We start from the raw sequence: 22,208 nt of genomic DNA on the forward strand, positions 1-22,208 counted from the left end.
TTTTGTCAGAGTGTTACTGGTGGTGGGAGTTAATTTTGTTACTTCATATTTTTAAACTTCCTACAAGGAACCTATAAATGTTTGTAAATCATTCTCATTGCCTCTTATGATAATACATTACATGTAACAGCAAATGAGACCTTCAGTGAAAAGAATACTATTTTTATATAGCCTTGTTATTACACTGTGTGCACAATTATTAGGCAAGTTGTATTTTTGAGGATTAATTTTATTATTGAACAACTAGTGTGCTCTCGGTCAATCCAAAATGTTAATGAACTTAAACCTGAATGTTTACAAAAGTAAAAGTGAAGTTTTGTTTTATGAGAATATATATATGTTTTGCTATTATTAGGCAACTATTAGTATGCAGAATTATTATGCAACTAAATAAAAAAACTAAAATGTTCCCATCTCACTTGTTTATTTTCATCTGTTAAAGTGAGAATAATAAAACCACTCACAATTTACAAATAAAAATTTCCGACATGTCAAAAAAAAAATCAGTGACCAATATAGCCACCCTTCTTTTCAATAACTGTCACAAGCCTTCCATTCATGGAGTCTGTCAGTTTCTTGATCTGTAGACGATCAACTTTTTGTGCAGCAGCAACCACAGCCTCCCGGACACTGTTCAGAGAGGTGTACTGATTAGCTCATCATGACAACTAGCTCATCTTTAAAGATACTAATAGTTGCCTTTAAAGATGAGCTAGTTGGACCTTTTCGGGTTGAAGATGGCCTCAAAATCAACTCCCAAACCTACTGCCAGTTTCTAGAAGATACTTTCTTCAAGCAGTGGTACAGGAAAAAGTCAGCATCTTTCAAGAAGACCATGATTTTTATGCAGGACAATGCTCCATCACATGCATCGAAGTACTCAATTGCATGGCTAGCCAGTAAAGGCCTTAAGGATGAAAAAATAATGACATGACCCCCTTCCTCACCTAACTTAAACCCTATTGAGAACCTGTGGGCCCTGCTTAAACGGGATATTTACAGTGAAGGAAATCAGTACACCTCTCGGAACAGTGTCTGGGAGGCTGTGGTTGCTGCTGCACAAAAAGTTGATCGTCTACAGATCAAGAAACTGACAAACTCCATGAATGGAAGGCTTGTGACAGTTATTGAAAAGAAGGGTGGCTATATTGGTCACTGTTATTTTTTTCTGACATGTCGGAAATTTTTATTTGTAAATTTTCAGTTGTTTTATTATTCTCACTTTAACAGATGAAAATAAACAAGTGAGATGGGAAAATTTTAGTTTTTTTATTTAGTTGCATAATAATTCTGCATACTAATAGTTGCCTAATAATAGCAAAATATATTCATATTCTCGTAAGAAAGACAAAACCTCACTTTTACTTTTGTAAACATTCAGGTTGAGGTTCATTAACATTTTGGATTGACCGAGAGCACTGTAGTTGTTCAATAATAAAATGAATCCTCAAAAATACAACTTGCCTAATAATTGTGCACACAGTGTATAAATGCCTTCGCACGGTTCTGATTGATTTCTCCCGGAAATAAGACAGAACGACTTATGGCAGGCAGGTATTTGTATAAAATCTGTCTTGAGAGGTTAAAAAAAGACAAAAAAGGTCAATTTAATATATAAAGGACAATTTGCGGGATTTCTCTTTCCCCTGTGTATTTAATAATGTATCGGGATTTGCGTTAGGACATGATTAAAGACAAGTTTTGTTTAATGTCAAATATGGCATACTGCAAAATGTAGCCTAAATATAATTTCCAATATAGAAGTATTTTTACAAATATATATTGTGATTAAAATCTCTTTTTTTTATTTCTTATATAATTAAAGTAGGCATGGCCTGTTGCATGCAATTACCATCCATTAGAGGACATTTATTTTCAGACATTAATTTTATTTGGCGATACATTTTAAGCATATTTTCAGTAAAAAAATAAATAAAACTAAATCCTCAGCGCAAAATCATCAGCTGCTGGCAAGATGTCTCACTGTTGCCAACTTCCGTTTTCGCTCTGATCTCATTCATTAGCCGTGTACATACTTCGCCATTTTTAAAGTTGTACAAATCTTCGCGACTGGCTCAAATTGATATAACCAAATAACTGGGCACAGCGGCGTACTCTTGCTAGGCAGTAGCTTCAACTAGTTAACTAGTGTATTCTTTGCAAGTGAAAGCAGCACACAGACAGAGCGTCACGTGCCTGTGCCATGGACCTAGGCCTGTGCGCGTGGGTACGGAAGTAGAAACTCTTCTTCCTGTCCCATCCCATCCTCCTTCGCTCGGATACAGCTACACCGACTGGACCTGGTAGGATGAAACTTTTTTAGTTTGTTTACTACGGCCCCCACAGTCTACACTACAGCCTCGTTTTAACCTTCTTTGATGCCTGTTACCTGTTTACGCTCAGTTTATCTCGCGTGACTCGACTTGCTGGCTGCTGCACCGGCCATTAGCTTTACTTTGCCTTTCCTCCATCTTTATACCTCATTGTTATGCAAAACAATACGCTAACTTTGGTTATGGTGTTTACTGAACTTTCACTTTGAGTGTTGCAAAGGCGAAAATACTGTATGCACTGTTCAGTAAACGCGTTGTTCAAAAGGTTATTGAGCCTATACTTAGAGAGAAAGTTTGAGACAAGTATAACTAACTTCATATTCTAGTTGTAGATTAAACTAGTGTGAACTCCTCAGGTGCTGCTCTCTCTCCACCAGCCAGCCAATCAGGACAGCCATGGACCAGAGTGGAGCCAGGCAGCAGGTCCCTGGAGCAGGCAGAAGAGCCTCCAGCCCCCCCTCTTCCTCCTCTGGGTCACCCAGGGGTGCTAAGGGACAAGCTGTATCACAGAGCAAAGTAAAGATAACTCCCTTCCACAGCTCACCCATAGCCAGCGGTAGTGATGGAGCTCTCCGTGTCTCCAAGCGACCAGGGGCGTCTCCTGGGAGAGCTGTGGCATCTCCAGGCAGCTCCTCCCTCATCCCTCCTGCTCCACCTGTCAGAGAGAGACCTACTACTCCTTCTACTAGTACTACTGCATGGAGCTCACAGGAACACACGGCCAGTCCAGCCACTCTACCCCTCACAACAGGAGCAAAAGAACAGGCAAGTCCTGTTGTTAAAGGATCCAGCCCCCAGAAAAGTTGTTGGGCAAGGTGGCAAATATGCTGCATGATTTGGTGAAATTGTGCGATTATAGTGCACAATATTGCGAATATTGCCATATAATAAATATTGATTCTATTATCAATCAACTTGCTTGGCTTTCAAGGAACATTTTGATAGTTTTGAAAGATGTCTTTCTCAATGTTTAAACACAAAGAAAATATTTATTTTTGAAATATTAAAGAAAATGTTTTTCCCCCAAACATGCATTCAGCATTGCGCCCCTGCAGAAATCCAAGGGAAAAAAATCAACGCTGCTTGGCATGGTAGTAGGGGATCAAATGGTGGGCCGTCAAGCCTGCAATAGACTGGGGGGAGGGGGGGGGGGGGGGCACTGATGAGTTTTGAGGGTGATGATGAGCAGTGTCATGTAAAGTCTTTTCATAAATGATTCACTTTAGAATGTTGAGGAATAGTATGAAAGAGGAAGATCAGAGGCTGTGTGCGTGGTCTAATGAACTGTTGAATTAAATAGTAAGTAGAGCTCAGCTCACTCAATTATACGCAAGATTTATTTCTGCTTTATTCTCGACATTTTGACTTTATTCTCGTGTCTTCAAGTGCATAGTGAAGAAAAAAAACGTCCTACTTTCTGTCTCACTGTGGACCTTACACCCTTTTGTAGAATTCTGACATGGATCTTCTCAATATAAGGGGTCAGGAAGTAGACTTTGTGAATATAGTATTATTTGTACTTTTATTGCTATATTAAAGAATTATGATTATTAATCTTATTTATTCATTTATACAAATTAAAGCAGTTTAACATGTATCCAGCTACACAGCAGAGAGAGAGAGACAGAGAGATCAGCCAATCTATGCTCTCATTTAACTTGTTTCCAAATGGAACCCTGCATTACCGAATATACAGGCTTTTATTCTGAAGGATATATATATATTATATATTCCAGGAGTCTTGTTTCAGTGTTCACCTGAGCACAATGGATTTCTAATCTGAAGACATGATCACTAGGAAGTCAAGTGCTGAATTTGAGAAGGAGTTTAAATCAATGCTCTTAATAGAAGTGGACACGTTTTTTTTTATTACATTCTACACAATGCATTAGCTCATATAGTATTCATTATTGAAGAATGCATTCAACTTGGACTGCTTGCAGATAAAGGGATTTCTTCCTAGTTTTTATTCCATCTAGACACTAGAAGTCATCATTAATACACAAGACAATAATGAGTGGAAGACAGAAATAGACATACATGTAATAACTGGTTTGTCTTATTTAGCCTTCAAAGCCTGCAGGCAGGAAGGGACCAACGTCGAGCCTGACTGACTCAGTGAAGTCTGGACCTTCATCCAGCACGGCTCCTCGTCACATCCAGAAAGGCAAGGGCAAGGAGCGGAGAGCTGTGTCCACCTTCATCAAGCCTCAGTCAGGTTGGTTACCTTTACCTTTAAAGATGGCCCTGCAGCAACAGTTGAGAGAGAACAACATCTATTTTTAAAGCCTGTGTAAAACAAAAAATATCTAAATTGTATTTGGTCCGGACCAAAGCAAGTGAACTAACAGACTTTCCCAGTGTGAATACACCCTAAATCTCAACCATCTAACCTTTAACTCTGTGTTCTGTTCCTATAGCTGTGAAGAGGAAGAAAAGGAAGATGGGAACGTACGACATGGTCCCCAAGAAGAAAGCAAAGACCCTCAAACAGCAGGAGAAGGCAAGTCCACTGGTTCATGTGTCAGACCTCGTTTAGTGATGTTGTAAAAGTTTATCTTCTGTCTTTAGGCTAACGCTACCCATTGACTACCAGTATTTGAGCTAAGCTTTTTTTAAATTTCCATATTAGAAGTCTTAAAAACTTTGTGGATGTAGACGTAATGTTCCTTTTTGTCAAACAGAAAGAGGAGCCAGGAGCCAGTGTGGAGAAGAAGGCAGCAGCGTCAGCAGAGGAGCAACCAGTGATTCCATCAGAGACTGTGCAGAACAGAGAAACACCAGCCCACACAAACGCTCCATCGCTGACAGAGGCTGAGTCTGGAGAAGGCAGCCATGTTGAATACACAGAGCTGGCTCTAGACTGTCTGGACCTGAAGGCTCAGCAGGAGCTGCTCTCACCTGCACTGTCTGGTGAGAACAGCAGAACTCACACCTAAATCCCTCATGTCTCGCTTTTATTTTTGACTTGTGTGTACTTGTACTTTTTTTTGTGAGAACCAATTTGAGTTATGGACCTTTTTGAAGTGAGGACATTTTTGGAAAGTGAGGACATTTTGGCAAGTTCTCACTTCGGGACTTGTATGTGCTGTTCGAGGGTTAACACTAGGTTTAAGGTTCAGGTATGAATTATTGGGGTAAGGTTGGGGTTAGGCATTTAGTTTTGATGGTTAGGGTTATTTGCCAGGGAATACATTATGTCAATGAATGTCCCCACTAGTATAGCTTTACAGACGTGTGTGTGTGTAGGGGGAGCAGCGGATGCGGAGGTGACAGAGACAGACTTGGCTGAGGAGTTACCTCTGTGCTGTTGTCGTATGGAGACTCCTCACAGTGGAGGCAGCCTGTCCACACTGGAGCAGACCTGCATGGCCATGGAGAGCACGGACGGAATGGTAAAGAGATATTCTGAATACATCTAGGGCTGGGCCATTAGTAATGGTATTATTAGTATGGTGGTTTCTTGTTGTGACACCTGCTTGGTCTCTTCTCTCCACAGCTGAGTCGCTGCCAGAGGAGAGTGATGAAGCAGGAGATGATGAGACCCTCCAACACAGTCCACCTGTTGGTCCTGTGTGAGGACCACCGGGCAGGCATGGTCAAGCACCAGTGCTGCCCGGGCTGTGGGCTCTTTTGCAGGGCGGTGAGGGACACACACAGCTCCATTGTTACCGTCAACACACAGACATTACTATGCTGTACTTACTTTAATAGGATAACGTCTCAGGGGTTTACAGTGGTTATCTTTTGGGGGAATTCAATACTAAGGAACATTTTGCTGAAGTTTTTACAGTTATTGAGACATATTGTTATGATATTATCATCTTCTTCCTCTTCCACCTTTTCTGGCTTTTTCTTTGTCTTGGTTGTCTATTGTCCTGCTTCTTCTTCACCTGTTCTTTGTCTCCACCTTCCTGTTTTTCTTTCTGTATTTCTCTTCCTTCTTATCCAATTTCCATGTCCATCTGCCTCTCATTTCCTCTTTTCTCCTCTTTCTCTGCCTCCTGCTACCACTCGCTCCTCTTTTTGTCACTGGCTAAAAGTTATAAATTAATAGGTCGACATAATATAGAAAAGCTGAAAAGAATGGATAAATGGTTTAATCTGCTAAAAGTACAGGATAAAATGAATGGTTAAAAATAATAGTTAAGAGGAGCGCTCGTGCTGTAGGTGTTAGAGCACCCCCACCATAGAGGCTCAGTCCTCAGTAGCAGCAGACCCAGGTTTGAATCTGGGCCCGGGTCGCATATGTCATTCCCCTCTCTGCCCCATTTCATATCTGCCTTTCCAAAACTGTCCAATAAAAAAGCAAAAAAATGCCAAAATACGAATAAATATTTTTATTTAAAAAAAGAACAGCTATCAATCATTGATAAACAGCCTGACCTAACTAGTCTGGTAAAAAAAAAGAAAATGCATAAATGTTTGGAAATGCAATTGTTTGTCTGTCCTCCACAGGGCACGTTCATGGAGTGCCGGCCGTACGGCAGCATCTCGCACCGCTTCCACCGGCACTGTGCCTCCATCCTGAAGGAGCTGAAGTTCTGTCCCCACTGTGGAGAGGATGCCAGCGGGGCCACGGAGGTGACAGTGGCCCAGGCTGATCCTGCTGGTCCCTCTGTGCCCAGGACCAACCCCCCCGGGCCCTCACTGCCCCCCGCTGTGGCCTCCCTACCCTCAGCACAGAGCCCGCCTGCTGTCCCACTCATACTCAGAGCCAAGAAGACCAGCGAGCCCCACAGAGGCAGAGACCACAGCCCCGGCAGGTAACACAACATCTCCACTTCCTCACACACACACACACACTCACACACACACAACACCACCTCTTCCTTATTGAGATCACTGAACTACACCATTTTAAATCCTCTGGAAACCTGGTCGGAAATAGTAGAAATTAATATATGATATTAAAGTTTGATGTCTCAATAAGATCCGATTGAAAATAAAAAAACGTTGTTCAAAAAACAGCTTTTCTGCCGTCTAGGTCGTTAAACAGGACTGTGTGTGCGTGGCTGTATCAAAATGTCTCCATGGCGACAGCCTTTGTTTTAATTAAACTAACTAAACAGAGAACTGCTGTGATTCGTTCAAAATACTTCCTCTGTCATAAAAAAGAGAGCATAACCCGCCTCATCTAAACCAAATATCTTTAACGTTCATCAAACTTTGTTTAAATGATAATATCTCTAATGGCGATTGACAAATACGCCTAACTCTTTTCATAAACATTCTAACACGCAACTAACTCCCCAAATTACAAAGTTAGAAGGATTTTTGTGGAAATGGGTTTACAGGGGCTTTAATAATATGGTCGCCAAAATCAATCTTTTGTGTGGACCACAGCAAGAATAGTTGTTGACAAATGGGGATCCAAAATAAATAAATAAATGGAGAAAATGAAAAAACTCCCAGCTTTTCAAAGGTAATCCTCTTTAATGACACTGGGGTCAAATGTTAAGCTTGCTGCTTGCTTTGTGTCTCCAGGTTAAAGTGTGAGGCTGTGTGTGCTGCAGAGAGACCGTCTAAAGAGTCTCTGGAGAGCATCCTCATGGCACTGGATGATGAGAAGTAAGGCTGGCCCAGGAATGATTATTTTGACCTGGTTGGACCACAGTTTGAACTTTGATTTCAATAATTGATTAAAACCTCCTTATTGTATTTTATTCTTTTAGCTTGAAACCAAAGAAAGTGAAGTACCCCACCAGACAGCTGTACATCTCTGCCAAACAAGGAGAGCTGCAGAAGGTCATTCATCTCCTAGGTAACTTAAATCTGTTCTCTCTGACACAAAGCTCTGATTCAAATTCCTCTGTGTATGTTTCTTTTATATCATCACACTAGATAGACCCAATTGTGTGTGTGTTAACAGTTGATGGAAAGGACCCCAACTTTTTGCTGGAGGGCCAAAACAAACGCACTCCTCTCCATGCAGCAGCGGCTGAGGGTCACCAGGAGGTGTGCCACATGCTGGTCCAGGTGAGCAGACTACAGGGCCTGTTTGGTTCTACTGTGCCTTAGTAGAGCAAATCCATTTTGGTATTAAATCTACGGCCTTAGGTTAAAAGCCTGTCATCAACATTCTTGACTCATGTAGTAAATCCTACGCAGAGCTTCAGTTGTGTCCAAACCGTTTAGGAATAACCAGGAAATGGCTGCATCCCTCAGACTGTCTTCTATTGTATCTTCTATGTGTATATTAATGTAGTCATCATCTTGGTGAGGCTCTATGTACAGACTGTGGGAACAAATGTCCTGAAAAGGACAATAAATAATCTAATGTGATATTACCATATCCTTACTGTAACAAACAGGCAACTGTTTACCAGTTTCCCTCAATCTGGATCAAGCCAATTGAATCACGTCTTTTAAAGGTCCCATATTTTGCTCATTTTCAGTTTCAAAGTTATAATAAGGATTTCTATTATAAACTGCTTCCGTGGTGTAGTGTCCAAAGAAACCTTTACATTTCTCCCTTGCTGTATCTCCTGTTTTCAGCCTCCGTCTGAAACGCTCTGTTTTAGAGACTGTCTCTATAAGCCCCGCCTTCCAACACATTGTTCGAATACAGGTTTAGAAAGGTGTAAAAAAAAATGGAGAGGGTTGTTTTTTCTCATACTTTTGGAGTCTGTAGACCCATAATAATGTTGAGAAAACATTAGAAAAGTGCATTTTGCACAATAGGTGACCTTTTAAAGCCGTCTTACCCAGAAGTGTGTGTGTGTGTGTGTGTGTGTGTGTGTGTGTGTGTGTGTGTGTGTGTGTGTGTGTGTGTGTGTGTGTGTGTGTGTGTGTGTGTGTGTGTGTGTGTGTGTGTGTGTGTGTGTGTGTGTGTGTGTGTGTGTGTGTGTGTGTGTGTGTGTGTGTGTGTGTGTGTGTGTGTGTGTGTGTGTGTGTGTGTGTGTGTGTGTGTGTGTGTGTGTGTGTGTGTGTGACTGTCTGTACACACAGGCTGGAGCCAACCTGGACATGTTTGATGAGGAGCAGAGAACACCACTGATGGCGGCCTGTGAAAACAACCATCTGGAGACAGTGAAGTATCTGCTGAGAGCTGGAACAGCTGTCAGCCACAAGGTACACACACACACACATGCACACAAACACACACACACACACACACACCCTGTGTCAGGTTGATGTGTGCATGTGTCAAATTCTGCTCGTCCATCCATCACGGTCTCACCCTATCCATCTCTGGCCCTTCTCAGTCCTGCTTTTGAAATCACATCATTCATATTATTCTTTTTCACCTCCTAAGAGAACATATTGCTTTGGGTTGTGCCACTGAAACAATGGTGGCAGTAGTAGTGCAGTGTTGTTCATTGCTCGCCATGATGTCATCCTAGGATCACATGGGCTTCACCTGTCTGCATCTGGCAGCTAAACTGGGACATTATGACGTAGTCCATCATCTGCTCTCCAAGGCATCCAAATACATCAACTGTCAGGTAAACACACACACACACCACCGCCTCATCCGCTAACAACTGAAAACAGCTAACGTCACGTCAATAACAAGCCCAGAGTGAGTGTTAGGCCCTGCAGGAGTTTGACGTGTGTGTGTGTGTGTGTGTGTGTGCGCGCGCGCGCGCAGGATGACGGGGGATGGACTCCCATCACCTGGGCCATCGAGCACAAGCACAAGGAGCTGGTCCACCTGCTGCTGTCCAAAGGGGCCGATGTTAACATCAGAGACAGGGTGAGTTCATATAACACACACACACACACACACACACCTTAACAGCCTGTTTTCACACTTAGTACAGCATTGCAGGGTCAACTCTGACAAGAGTGATCTCATGGGATGCATAATATTTTTTTACCAGTGAACTCAGTGAAATGTAATTACGGAGCAGGGGAGAGGGGCAGCAGGTGATATGTCACCTTGAGCAAGGAAAGTTAGATTTATTTCTGACATGGACTGGAAGGATGTTCAAGCATTTTATTACTCCATCATTGTGCTGTGTTTGTGCTAGTGACTAGAGGCCAGAGTCTGTGGCTAACTAAATACCAAGTCAAAAGAGCCACGCTGAAAGCCTGGTAATGAAAAAGTAAGACAGGTTTAGAATAACTTTGCAAACTAATAACATAAATAAAATGATAATACATAAATCTGTGGACATAAATCATAAATGTTGGACTTCACTGTTTGACCAGACATAGGTCACATGTCATTAACTCCCCACCAGTTCAAATGAGGGAAGTGACATCATGGTGGTGCTTCATCTTACTCACCTGGCGTGTTGTGGTTCTCTTTAAGTAGCTACGAAGAACGTTTGAGTATATCTTAAACAGTCTCCGAAAAGCCTCTGTTGATCATAAATGACATTTAACTGCAAACGTCTTAAACACTACCGCTTTGGTCATTTTTAAAAATCTGCTAGAGTGAATGCAAACGGAAAGCTCCTCATAGCCTGCTCTCTGCCCCCCTGCCCAGGAGGAGAATGTGTGTCTGCACTGGTCTGCTCTGGCTGGCTGTGCCGACATGGCCCAGGCTCTGCTGGAGGCCCGCTGTGACCTCAGGGCCGTCAACGTCCACGGGGACTCACCCCTTCACGTCGCTGCCAGAGAGAACCACCTGGACTGTGTCATGTGAGTCTGGGAACACAGTTCACATGGGTTAGCCTTCCATAGGGATGCACAGGACAAGTCGGATAAAGGCATCAGAAATAACTAGTCCGTTAGTAAATAGCTGCCCAGCATGTGGAAAAATAGCACGTTCACATGAACATTAAATGTGTGAGAATCATAGATTGTATGAGAATGCACATGTGTGTTTATAGGAGTAGTTGAGTCAAACAGGTAGAGAGATAAAAGGGTGATAGAGCTCAAAACAAAAAGGTTTTTGTGATCGCCGCGGAAAGACACAGCATTTAATCACTCAGGAGTCAGTGAGAACTCTCGTTCATCAGCTGTTGTATAAGATGTATTTGTTTTTTTCAGTTGTGTTATAATTTGCTTCGCTGGCTGAAAGAGCAGCGGCTTAGACAAACTCAAAATGATTCGGAAAGTGCATCCCTAGTTACCCAAACCTTTTAAAGCTGTCTGTGCCAGTTCTAGGATATTTACAATGGGGGGAGTGTGGGGGGCAGATGGGGACACACTCTGAAACATTACAAACATTTCAGAAACTTGCACAAAAAAATCCATTAGACTCAAGCGTGGGTTTCATTGTAAGGATTTAATAGCAAATGCTGGGAGCATTGGGTAAATTGTGCCCAGCCCTTATTTCCGGTGACAGGAAATCTTTATTCTACAGCGTTCGGTGATAGCACTGTTCTGCCAACTATGTGTCAAAGATTTGTGTTAGGCCGTTTCCCGACAAGCCATTTTCATTATGTTGTGGAGCCCTGACCTCCACCATACGGCCAGCCAGGTTCCAACATCTGGTGCAGAGCCAGGAACCAGGAGAGTGGTGGCTGTTATAGCAGCTCATTAATGCCCATTGTTTTAACCTCATGTTAAAGGTGTAGTGTGAAAAGGAATAGTTCAACATTTATCATTTTTACAACATCACTAAACACTCCTATGTGCTTGTTGGGACTTGTTTATTTACCACGTGATGTTGCACTCTATATTTTCATGTTTAGAATCAAATACATACTGGAAGGGAACCAGGAAGTGCCCGTGACGGTCATGTGCATATTTGGTTCTAAAATGACATAACGCACGCACAGTTACATGAATGGTTATAGTCTCCTTTTCCTGAGCCGGAGAGTTAGGCATAAAGCTAAAACTTCTAAAAAATGTTGAACTGTCCCCTTAAACCTGATTCCCTCCTCAGTTTGTTTCTGTCTCGTGGAGCTGATGTGAACCAGAGGAACAGGGAGGGGGAGACGCCTGTGGACTGCTGCGTCTACAGCTCCAAGGTCTGGGCCGCCCTCAACACCAACAAGAAGCTGACTGATGCTAGGAGGAGCAGGGACTGTCAGGGGGACAGAGTGCTCAGCAGGTACACACCAATATTGATCTGTGTGTGTGTGTGTGTGTGTGTGTGTAATACAATATTAATGTTTATTGTTTAAATATTTACATGTGAAGTACTATTTTCTGCTGCTCTGTGGGTTAGGTTCCTCTTCCTTGAATCTGGTATTATAATTTTGTGAACTTGTTAAAGTTTTGTAGACAGAGGGAGTGTCAGATATTTCTTGTAATCACAAGGTCAAATTGCCCTTACATGATTAAAAACAAACAGTGTGTTATCCAACTGCCGTTTGAATATGATTTCAATATAAGAGTTGTATTACTCTTCTATTCTCAATGTGCTAATGAGAAACAGGTCTATGCACCATGTAAACCGCGGCATTTTACAATCTAGGTTTTTTGAATACATTATTTCTATAATCGGTACTTAAAATAGATAGTCTTCTACATCATGTTTCCATTACTTTATTGTGGTAATCTCTTGAGACAAATACATGTTTCTGTGCAGAATTTAGTTTTAATATAATTACTTATTTGTATCCCAGTTGAAAAGATGACATTTCCTTCTCTTAGGGACATTTCTCGGGGGTACGAGGCCGTCCCTATCACCTGTGTCAATGGTGTTGACGGTGAGGCGTGCCCCGAGAACTTTAAATACATCCCAGACAACTGTGTCGCCTCCCCGCTCAACATAGACAAAGACATCACTCACTTACAGGTCAGACTCCAGCTCACTGTTATACATTATACGTTCATTACAGTATTGCTCTAATGAAGACAGAACCATACGCACGTTTCATATCTCTCTCTGTGTGTTTAAAATATATGTCTGTTGATCTTCTATATATTTCTTATTTCCAACTTATCCCATGTGCACAATCAAACCAACAGTGCCTGTATCTACTAACACTTATTCTGTGTGGGTGGGTGTGGTTGGGTGTGTGTGGGTGTGTGTGTATAAATTCAAAATACATCAATAAGCCTAACACTACAGCACTGATTGTGGGTTAATCCGCCACTAAAAATAGTCCCTGTTCTAACAGGCTTGCTGTTTCTATTTCCTCTGAGGCTGACATATTATTTACATTAAGAATAATACAGTAACGTAAGATAAAAGCTGCAACATGTCATAATACCTGACCTGACTACTAAAGCCTCTGTGATTGTGTCCTTCAGCACTGCAGCTGCACTGACGACTGCTCCTCCAGTACCTGTGTGTGTGGTCAACTCAGTCTGCGATGTTGGTATGACAGCGTAAGTTGAGACACGCACGCACGCACGCACACACACACACACACACACACACACACACACACACACACACACACACACACACACACACACACAATACATTCTGCAACAGGATTTGAGGATCCTTTACGTCTAACAATATTATTTGCAATGTTCATTTTATCATGTTCTGTGCTTTTCATGCTATGTCTTCCACTTCCACTTGATTACATGCATGTTTACACATTCATAATATAAAACAGTTATTATAGCTTGGTTACCAGTGGATTAACTAGCACATTTAAAGTTTTAGATTTTTATTTATTTTTATCCCTGGCAGCAGTTTTTAAAATGTCTTGTGTGTGTGCATGCGTGTGTGTGTGTGTGTAGGAGGGTCGACTACCACTGGACTTCTGTCAGCGGGAGCCTCCGGTGCTGTTTGAGTGTAACCACGCCTGCTCCTGCTGGAGGAACTGTAGGAACCGAGTGGTGCAGAACGGACTCAGGTGAACTACTGCTGTCTGCTTCCCGTATGGCTCTCCTGCTCGTTGTTAGATTGTAGTGAGTCCAGAGGAGCTGTTAGCTGATCACTGCCAAATAAAAACACTAGAATAGCTTTTGGTTGCAGACATGGCACAGCAAGGCCAACTGGCTGCACAGTGTCCAGCTCTCCTGAATAAAGTATTTTCTAGTTTTCATATATCCAAAGACCAAAAAAAATGTGACTGGCTAGTATCATTCAAAAGACCACAAAGCAATCACACATTTCAGTTTAAGGTGAGACACCTCAAGTGAATAGGGTCACATTTTTAACTTTTAGGTATCATCATTAAACTTTGCCAGTTGATTACTTGCATTCACAATCAACAACGTATAAACAAAACCTTCTGTAATAACAACCTTCAGAATAGTGCTAAGAATGATTATGCAAAGTTCAGTAGATGTTAAGGGCTTTAGAAGTTTTTTGTTCAGAATATTGGAAAATAAATACACGCAAACAGACAAGGTTTAATCAAATACAGACCTAGATGTACATTTTGGACCTTTTAATATATTCTAGTGTGAAAGCAGACATGTTATGGAAGCCAACTAGAAACAAATCTCAAAATTGCCCAGTGCATGAAAATAACTGTTTTTTTTCCTGCAGTGGCTTACCTTATAACAGAAGTGCCTATCAGGGATGAGAAAAGTGCTGTAACAGCTCAGAATGCCATACCCTTTTCATGACGTCTGCTGTGAAAAAGAGCTATTGCGTGTGTGTTGAAATGGCTTTTTCTTGCTTATTTAATGAGCGCTCCAGAGCACCTTGAGCTGCTGTTACCACAGGGGACAGGCTGTGTGAAGAGCTATTTCCTCTCACTGACTCTAATACTGACAGTGTTACACCTGGGAGCGGCAGAGGGTTGCACAAAGGCACTGATGCATTCACACATTTTCAACATCTTGTGAGAATGTGTCCAGTGATTAGATTCCTTTCCATTTCCACTTCTTGCTTGAGTTGACACTTGACAGTCATGGTCAGGGATGGTGTACCAAGCATGCCACAAGGACTGGGCCTCAGTATACCAAATCACACATCATGTCACTGAGAGAAGGCAGGTCATCGAAAAATGGTAAAATAATTTTTTGGTGTAGTCAGACATTCCGGAGAATGCTCCATACTGTGTGTGTGCGCTGAAAAACAATCTGGTGTTGATACACAGCCTAATCTCTGTAAAACTGGTATATTAAGGAAGTTCATGTTAAGAAAGGGGCCTGACATAGCTAGCAACCAGTTGTTTGCAGAACCTAGGCTGTGCATTAACATTGGATTTTTGTTCAGCTATCACACAGTATGGACAGGTAACGGATTGTAAGGTAAGGATACTCACTGATTTTGACAAAACAGTTATTTTCACAACAAACAATCTCCAGAATTGATTGCTCCACCTTTTAAATAACTTGACACACAAAAGCTTTTGGCCATGTAGGACTCCAGCACAGGAGGACCAGTGGATGGTTTTCTTGTTGGCTGTGTGTAATTGATGGAACCCAGAGGTGACAGCAGGTAGGTTGGGCTTTTACACCGAGGAAATGGAAAAGGGACTCCAGTGAAAGGATTGGCTATCCTGCTAGTTTTCCTCTCTTTGTTTCCTTGAAGAATGTCAATGTAATTTTGTCTTGATGTCCCTGCCACTCTTGTCAGCTGCTGGCTGAGGTAGTTACCTTGATGGTGTTTGTTTGTTTGTTTCAGAGTGCGGCTGCAGGTCTTCAGGACACAGAAGATGGGCTGGGGAGTGAGAGCCATGCAGGATATTCCTCAAGGAACATTCATTTGCGAGTGAGGGGCCGTCTGTCTCCACTGAATTCAGTGCTTTACAGTATACGTTTTTGAATAGAAAAGTGTCTCACCCCTACACCCCTCTCCTTCATGCTCCAACAGGTATGTCGGGGAGATCATCACTGATGCAGAGGCAGACAAAAGGGAGAATGACTCTTTCCTCTTCACCCTTGACAATAAGGTGATTGAACTTATATTGAATCGAGTGTACACCAGAGGTGGAAAGAGTACAACAATATTCTACTCAAGTAAAAGTATGATTACTTGGATGAAATTTTACTTAAGTAAAAGTAAAAGTACTGGTCTAAAAATATACTGAAGTAAAAGTAAAAAAGTAGCTGATTTAAAATGTAATTAAAGTACAAGTTACTAGTTACTTTTTAACAGTGGGAGGGGGCAGGGGTCTCTTCAGTGTAGGGAATTATATATATAGACAAACTAGTTTTGTTTAATTAATGCAACATTTTTACAAATTAAAGTGCAGAAATTAAACAAATCATGTCACCACACATGTATGGATGTATACTGTGTCATTATACTTTAGATAAGCAAATATGGAGCAAATAGTCTGTTAATGTGGGAATTTAACCGGTCTACAGACCTATACAGACTGTAGCTGCAGTTCTAATAATGTAATTGTTTATAATTGATCTAAACCATGGACATTGCAAGGTTAGGCTGCTCGATTTTGACAAAAATCATTATCATGATTGACATTGTGTAATCATGATAATGATAATAATTTTTTTTCTCTCTCTCTCTCTCACGGTGGCGTATGTCATCTGACTCGCGTGTCCGCGCGTAACATATCTTGCACATTATTTTAGTCTATTAGTTTTACCTTTCTTCTCGACCAAAGGCTGCCTTTCTGCCGTCTTCTGGAAGTGTTTCAAAGCTCCCGGCAACACGCACCGTCTCCATCCTATTCTGCACTGTTAAACTGAAAGCTAAACTATCAGGTGAGGGAGGGGCCGATCGCACGGCTGGATGAAAGGTTTGCTGCATTTAAAAGCCTTCACGTCTTTACGTGCGGTACAATGATAGTTTAACTAGGATTATTTTGTTTTAATGATAAAGGGAAGCAATGTTTGTTGTTATCATGTAGTCGCAATGTGTTCTTTATATGTCCATGGTTCTCTCCTCCTGTCGATCATTCACTGTGTTAGTTTCCGGTATTGTGCTGTAAAAATAAAAGCCCCCCGCGATATTTCTTTTCTTTTCTCTCCTTTCCCTATCTATTTTTTTACTCAGTAACGCAGGTGATATAAAATGTAGCGAAGTACAATACTTCACAATAAACATACTCAAAGTAAAAGTAAAAGTATAGGTTTTAAAAATCACTTAAATTACAAGTACACGAAAAAACTACTCAATTACAGGAACGCGAGTAAATGTAATTCGCTACTTTACACCCCTGGTGTACACATATTTCTTTTTAAAGCTGCACTATGCACACATGCAGGTTTGGGGTTAAGGCCTGGCTTGCAGTCAGAGCTTCAGTTCACCCTGCATATATTTAGTCCAAAAATAACGCTTATAATTAATTCCCTGTCATCATAGGTTGCCAAAATTGTTCTAGAATATCTCTGTGTGAACACCATCTCCTGGTAACTGTTCACATGTTAGGACAGAGAGGAGTCATTCTGTGAGTTAGGTGAAGTGATACAATGATTTTAACACCAGTCCTGAAATACGGCTTTAAAAAATAGTCACTAAGGCACTGAATCTTTTGAAGTATTGTGTGTGTGCAGGCCAGTGGGGAGGAGATAAAATCGTGCTTAGGCATTGTACTGATCAACCAGGCCAAGTGTGAATGCGCTACATGAAGATTAGCTTGAGATACTTGAAAATACAGACCGAAAATCAAAGTTTGGGCAGGTGTGGTGAATCTGTGGCATCTGAATAAATCAAGACCCAGTTTCATTTAGCCTAATATGGATTTAAATCAAGCTGGGTGCAGCATTTATATCAAGCTAAAACAGTGTGATGCATATCAAGTTTTTAAAATACACAAATGCCCCCCGGTTTCAAAGTAATTCTAATATTGTTCTCATTAAGTGAACTGCTGAGGGCTGGGAACACAGTGACATCACTAAAAAGGCTCCAGGGGAGTCAAGAAAAGCGGTCAAATGATGAACCAAACTGTCTCTTGTAAACGTCCATCACAGTTTACAGCGCACTTACTGCTCCACCTTCTGAGCTGCTGTACTCGTTATCGTGCCACACAGTTTTCCTGTGGAGTGAAGAATTATTCACGTCACCCAAGTCTGACCTCCAAATAAAGTGGTTGAGATCATCTGGATAAATTGTTGGCCGCTTTACAACCCGTCTGAACGTCTGATTGATTGCGTCTATTGTCCTGTCACACTTGTTGTAGTGGTGTTACTATAATTGATTGGATTTATATAGCGCTTTTCAAGCTACTCAAAGCGCTTTACAGGGTTCCAGGTTCAATTCGTTCACACACAGTCATACCGGTGGTGGTAAACTACGATAGTAGCCACAGTTGCCCTGGGGCAGACTGACAGAATACTATGTTCAAGCAAGCTATTACTCAGCTCATTAAACTTAGTGAGTACAAGGTTTTAACTGATGAAAACAGAGACGAGTTGTATTTTCTATAGTCCATCAGATTGAAATAATTCCCACCACAGGCTTAAAACACATCTCTTCAGACTGCACCTTGGCTAAGAACATGATGCTTTATAAAAGTGAAGAAAAAAATAAAGAAAAGAAAATTGCACTTACATGTTACACCTACATGTACGATTTACATGAGGCACTTTGTGGTTTGGTTTATTTGAAGCTAATGTACTTACCTTCATGGTTGAATGCACTTATAGGAAGTTGCCTTAGATAAAAGCAAAACGTAATGTAAAATAATGCGATATAAAAGCAGAGATAATCTGTGACTGTGACTCTCTTTGGTCACATCTTCTTGCAGGTGGGAGATATCCACTGTATCGATGCCAGACTCTTTGGCAACATCGGCCGCTTCATCAACCATCTGTGTGAGCCCAACGCGCTGGCTGTCAGGGTGTTCACCATGCACCAGGACCTACGCTTCCCCAGGATAGCCTTCTTCTCCAGCCGGCCTATCAAAGCTGGTGACCAGATAGGGTAGGTACCGGGGGAAATTAACACCTCAGCGCTTGTCTTCTGACTGTGGCCCGAGGCCGGCTAATGCTACCCATTTGAGTTAGGCTAACTAGAAGAGAGCAACCGTTTCTTCTTCAATAATGCATTCACTGTTAAAGGAATGTTTTTGAACTATTCCTCTTAAACTAAATAAAAATATGCCTAACTTGTGTCTCTACCTCATTAGCTTTGACTACGGTGATAACTACTGGAGGGTGAAGAAGAAGTTCTTCAGCTGCCATTGTGGTTCTCTCAAGTGTCGTCACTCGGCTGCTAGCAGATAAAAACTCACCGATGATCACAATGACACATAGTGTCACTGTGACCTCTTCACTGTCAGAATACACTGCCTTATCAACCAGATACCACGTAAGGGGATGCTTTGATTAGGGATTTATTTATACACTAATCCTGCTACATTTTCTATATGAAGATCACTGCAGCTCTTCACCAGCCAGACATACTGTATGTGAGAGTGACTTGAACTAGTTTTTTTTTTATTAGAGCCAACCATCATGTTAAAGTATCTTAACAGAAATTTTATTCAACATCCTTTAGTACTGCAAAGTGTTATATTTCTGGATTTATGAAGTAAAAGTCATGTTTTTGTCATGTCATGTCTGCTTTTTTTACTACATGTCTAATTAGAGATTAAACGCATTTTAAAGCATATTTTTGTCTTTCTTTTAGTCATGTTCTTTCACACCAAACTGGAAACCATGTTTCTGTGGAGCTGACTTTGTGTATGGGGATATTATCATGTTGAGACAGGAAAACTACCCACACAAACGGTTGGAAAAGTTAAATGCACACTGTTCTCTAAAATATCATTGTATGCTGGATAATTAGTTAGTGTCTACTTTTGGGCGTAAATAGTAGTTGCAAAAGAATAAGAAATTCCACAATCCACGACTTAACAACGATTCATAAAACCTTAATTTGTCTAGAATAATTGACTGTATACTATTGAATGTCCAATGTCGTCATTTTTCTTATGAAATAAACTGATGAAATTCAACTATTCCTCATTTTAATTAGAACTACTGGGTAAAAGTGTGCTTTTAAATCTTTTGGTTTTTCATGAATAAATTGCTGAATGATTAAACTACTCATAAAGTACACGTTCATCTTATGGTTAAAGAAAATGAAACTAGCCCTACTTATGGACGCCTTTTTTATTTTTTATATTTTAAGTCTCTTCACTTACTCAGTGTAACTTGAATTCGGGCTGGCCTGTGTCTCTCTCCTCCCTGTTGCTATGGAAACAGGGCCGGTCCAGGTGGAGCCACTCATAAAGCTATAGCGTCTCCTCGGTCACGTGGGACTTTGTGGATGAGGAGCAGCACACAGTGGGAGAAAGTAGTGTCTGTCTCTCCATTCACTTCAATGGCGACTTTCTGGAAACAACCTAAACCTTCTCTGCCGTGATTTCTTCCTCGACGAACGACACAGAGAGGTAGTGAGAGCGGACCGCCGGCTGACGTGGTTCAAACAGGACTCTTCAACTCGCACGGGGAACGAATGTTTATGAGAGCGAACAATTATGTTTATGGACGCTTTCTGGAGGGAAATGTATGTGGACTCCTCGCGCTCGCGCTTCGCGGCATTTTCTCTGCTGTAGAATTTTGGGTTGAACCAAACTGAAAACATTTTTTAACAAGGATTTTTGGTAGAAGGCGCATTCTGAAGCGTTAACGTCTCAGCTCATTCTGTGATACCGGAGGAGGAACACCCATGGAAAAATGATGCATCATGGAATTTAAACTTTGAGTAACAATTTCATGTCAGGGAAAGTGACAGTATGGGAAGCGGCCGAGCCGAGGAGATAACACCCTAAAGACAAATCTCCTTGTTTTTTTGCTGTTGTGAATGTTTGACTCTTATTGTGTTGGTGGAAGGTGCACGCGCCCAAAGGACCTGCCGGGGGACGGGACGACAGTGTGTGTTGTGATGCTTCTTCTTCTTCTCCATTATTATTTCTCTTCTGGTGTCACTTTTGGTTTCTTCAGCAACAATCCCCGTGCTGTTATCCCAGAATGGCTCGCTTTGAAGACGAACTGTCCAGCCGCTATGGAGGCGGCGGTGGTCCCGCGGGCCCGGCCAGAGGGGCCAGCCGGATGCCGGGGCCTCCTCAGGGGGTCCAGAGAATGTACAAGCAGACCATGGCCCAGAGAGCCAGGACCATGGCTCTTTACAACCCCATTCCCGTCAAACAGAGCTGCCTCACCGTCAACCGCTCCCTGTTCATCTTTAGCGAGGATAATTTCATACGGAAATATGCCAAAAAGATCACCGAATGGCCATATCCTTACAGTCCAGTCATACATGCGCGTTCTATCCATTATAACGCAATATCACTACGCCGAACTCCGCCGAAAAATAGGCCAATTTAAAGAAATGTGCTCACCGACTGAAGATATATGTGTTCTAGGAAAACGAATTGCTATCTGAATCGAAATTATATGATAAAACCTTTAATTCGGCATTACAATATGCAAGAAACGTTAATGTCAATAAGTTGAACCACAGTTGGTTGTCCTGTTGTCTCCACAGCTAGAACAGGCTGTCGTGGAGGGAAGGGCGGCAGCTTGTGCCACAATTAGGAGCTCCTCATTCGATGTTCTGTTAGAATGAATTTACATGCTCTTGGTCTGATTTCAGAAAGGTCTTAATCCATTTTCTTCGATGACTGTTGGCTACGGAGATCAAGATAACTTTAAAGAAATCTATTTCTAATGCAATTAGGCGCCATTATTTTTATATTGCGCCCTAGACAAAACCAAACTTTAATCGATTTGTAGCCTAATTACCGGAAGGTTCGTTATTTATGTGTGCATAACGTGTTGCTTGGTGTGTTGAATTGTGTTTCACCAAGATTCATTCATGAAGCCTAAGTTTTCCTTGTATGGTTAATGATAATGAATTAGTGTCAGAGACACCACAGGTAAACAAGGTTGCAATTCTATTACTTGCATTAGAACAATTATTTTTAGTATTTTTTTCCTGACAGGTTTAATAAATGTGCAAATGGCATTATCCAACTCATTATTTGTAAATTTGCTTTAAAGATGTCGGATAGAGCCAGTTATAATCGTAATATAATTTTGGATATAGCCTTTTTTGTTTGATTAAATTAATCAAAAAATAGGCTAGACCTACATGTAGAGACATGTATGTAACATGTATATTTTGAACCTAATATGTATTGTGGTTGCATGAAAGAAGACATGTTACGTAAGCAAAAAAAGCTTAAAATTGAACAG

General features: G+C 41.4%; 2 protein-coding genes across 2 annotated transcripts in view; both read left to right on the top strand.

The window, feature by feature from the left end:
- The first annotated feature begins 2,280 nt into the window (after nt 1-2,280).
- Nucleotides 2,281-19,563, top strand: ehmt1a (euchromatic histone-lysine N-methyltransferase 1a). Its single transcript, XM_080041559.1, has 23 exons — nt 2,281-2,303; nt 2,711-3,098; nt 4,401-4,551; nt 4,754-4,840; nt 5,022-5,246; nt 5,583-5,728; nt 5,833-5,976; nt 6,792-7,099; nt 7,821-7,904; nt 8,009-8,097; nt 8,206-8,312; nt 9,285-9,407; nt 9,680-9,781; nt 9,928-10,032; nt 10,771-10,925; nt 12,118-12,285; nt 12,831-12,975; nt 13,434-13,511; nt 13,878-13,993; nt 15,721-15,807; nt 15,910-15,988; nt 18,752-18,927; nt 19,133-19,563. Exons 2-23 carry the CDS (start codon nt 2,730-2,732, stop codon nt 19,227-19,229), a joined length of 3,141 nt encoding a protein of 1,046 aa, XP_079897685.1. The 5' UTR covers nt 2,281-2,303; nt 2,711-2,729; the 3' UTR covers nt 19,230-19,563.
- A 1,418-nt stretch (nt 19,564-20,981) lies between these two features.
- Nucleotides 20,982-22,208, top strand: part of cacna1ba (calcium channel, voltage-dependent, N type, alpha 1B subunit, a) — a gene marked incomplete at both ends in the record, with an annotated part of 119,839 nt that continues 118,612 nt past the window's right edge. Inside the window, one exon of the mRNA XM_080048645.1 lies at nt 20,982-21,260. Within this exon, the coding sequence (XP_079904771.1) occupies nt 20,982-21,260 (279 nt within the window). The remainder of the gene's footprint in view (nt 21,261-22,208) is intronic.

This window comes from Ammodytes marinus, assembly GCF_949987685.1.
Source record: "Ammodytes marinus genome assembly, chromosome: 2".
Lineage (NCBI taxonomy): Eukaryota > Metazoa > Chordata > Actinopteri > Uranoscopiformes > Ammodytidae > Ammodytes > Ammodytes marinus.

What these genes read in the sequence shown, in the direction of transcription:
- ehmt1a (XM_080041559.1), top strand. Translation starts at nt 2,730, where the DNA reads ATGGACCAGAGTGGAGCCAGGCAGCAGGTCCCTGGAGCAGGCAGAAGA. An exon ending in ATGGCACTGGATGATGAGAA is followed by an intron (nt 7,905 to 8,008) that starts GTAAGGCTGGCC and finishes TTATTCTTTTAG; the next exon opens with CTTGAAACCAAAGAAAGTGA. An exon ending in CAAGGAACATTCATTTGCGA is followed by an intron (nt 15,808 to 15,909) that starts GTGAGGGGCCGT and finishes ATGCTCCAACAG; the next exon opens with GTATGTCGGGGAGATCATCA.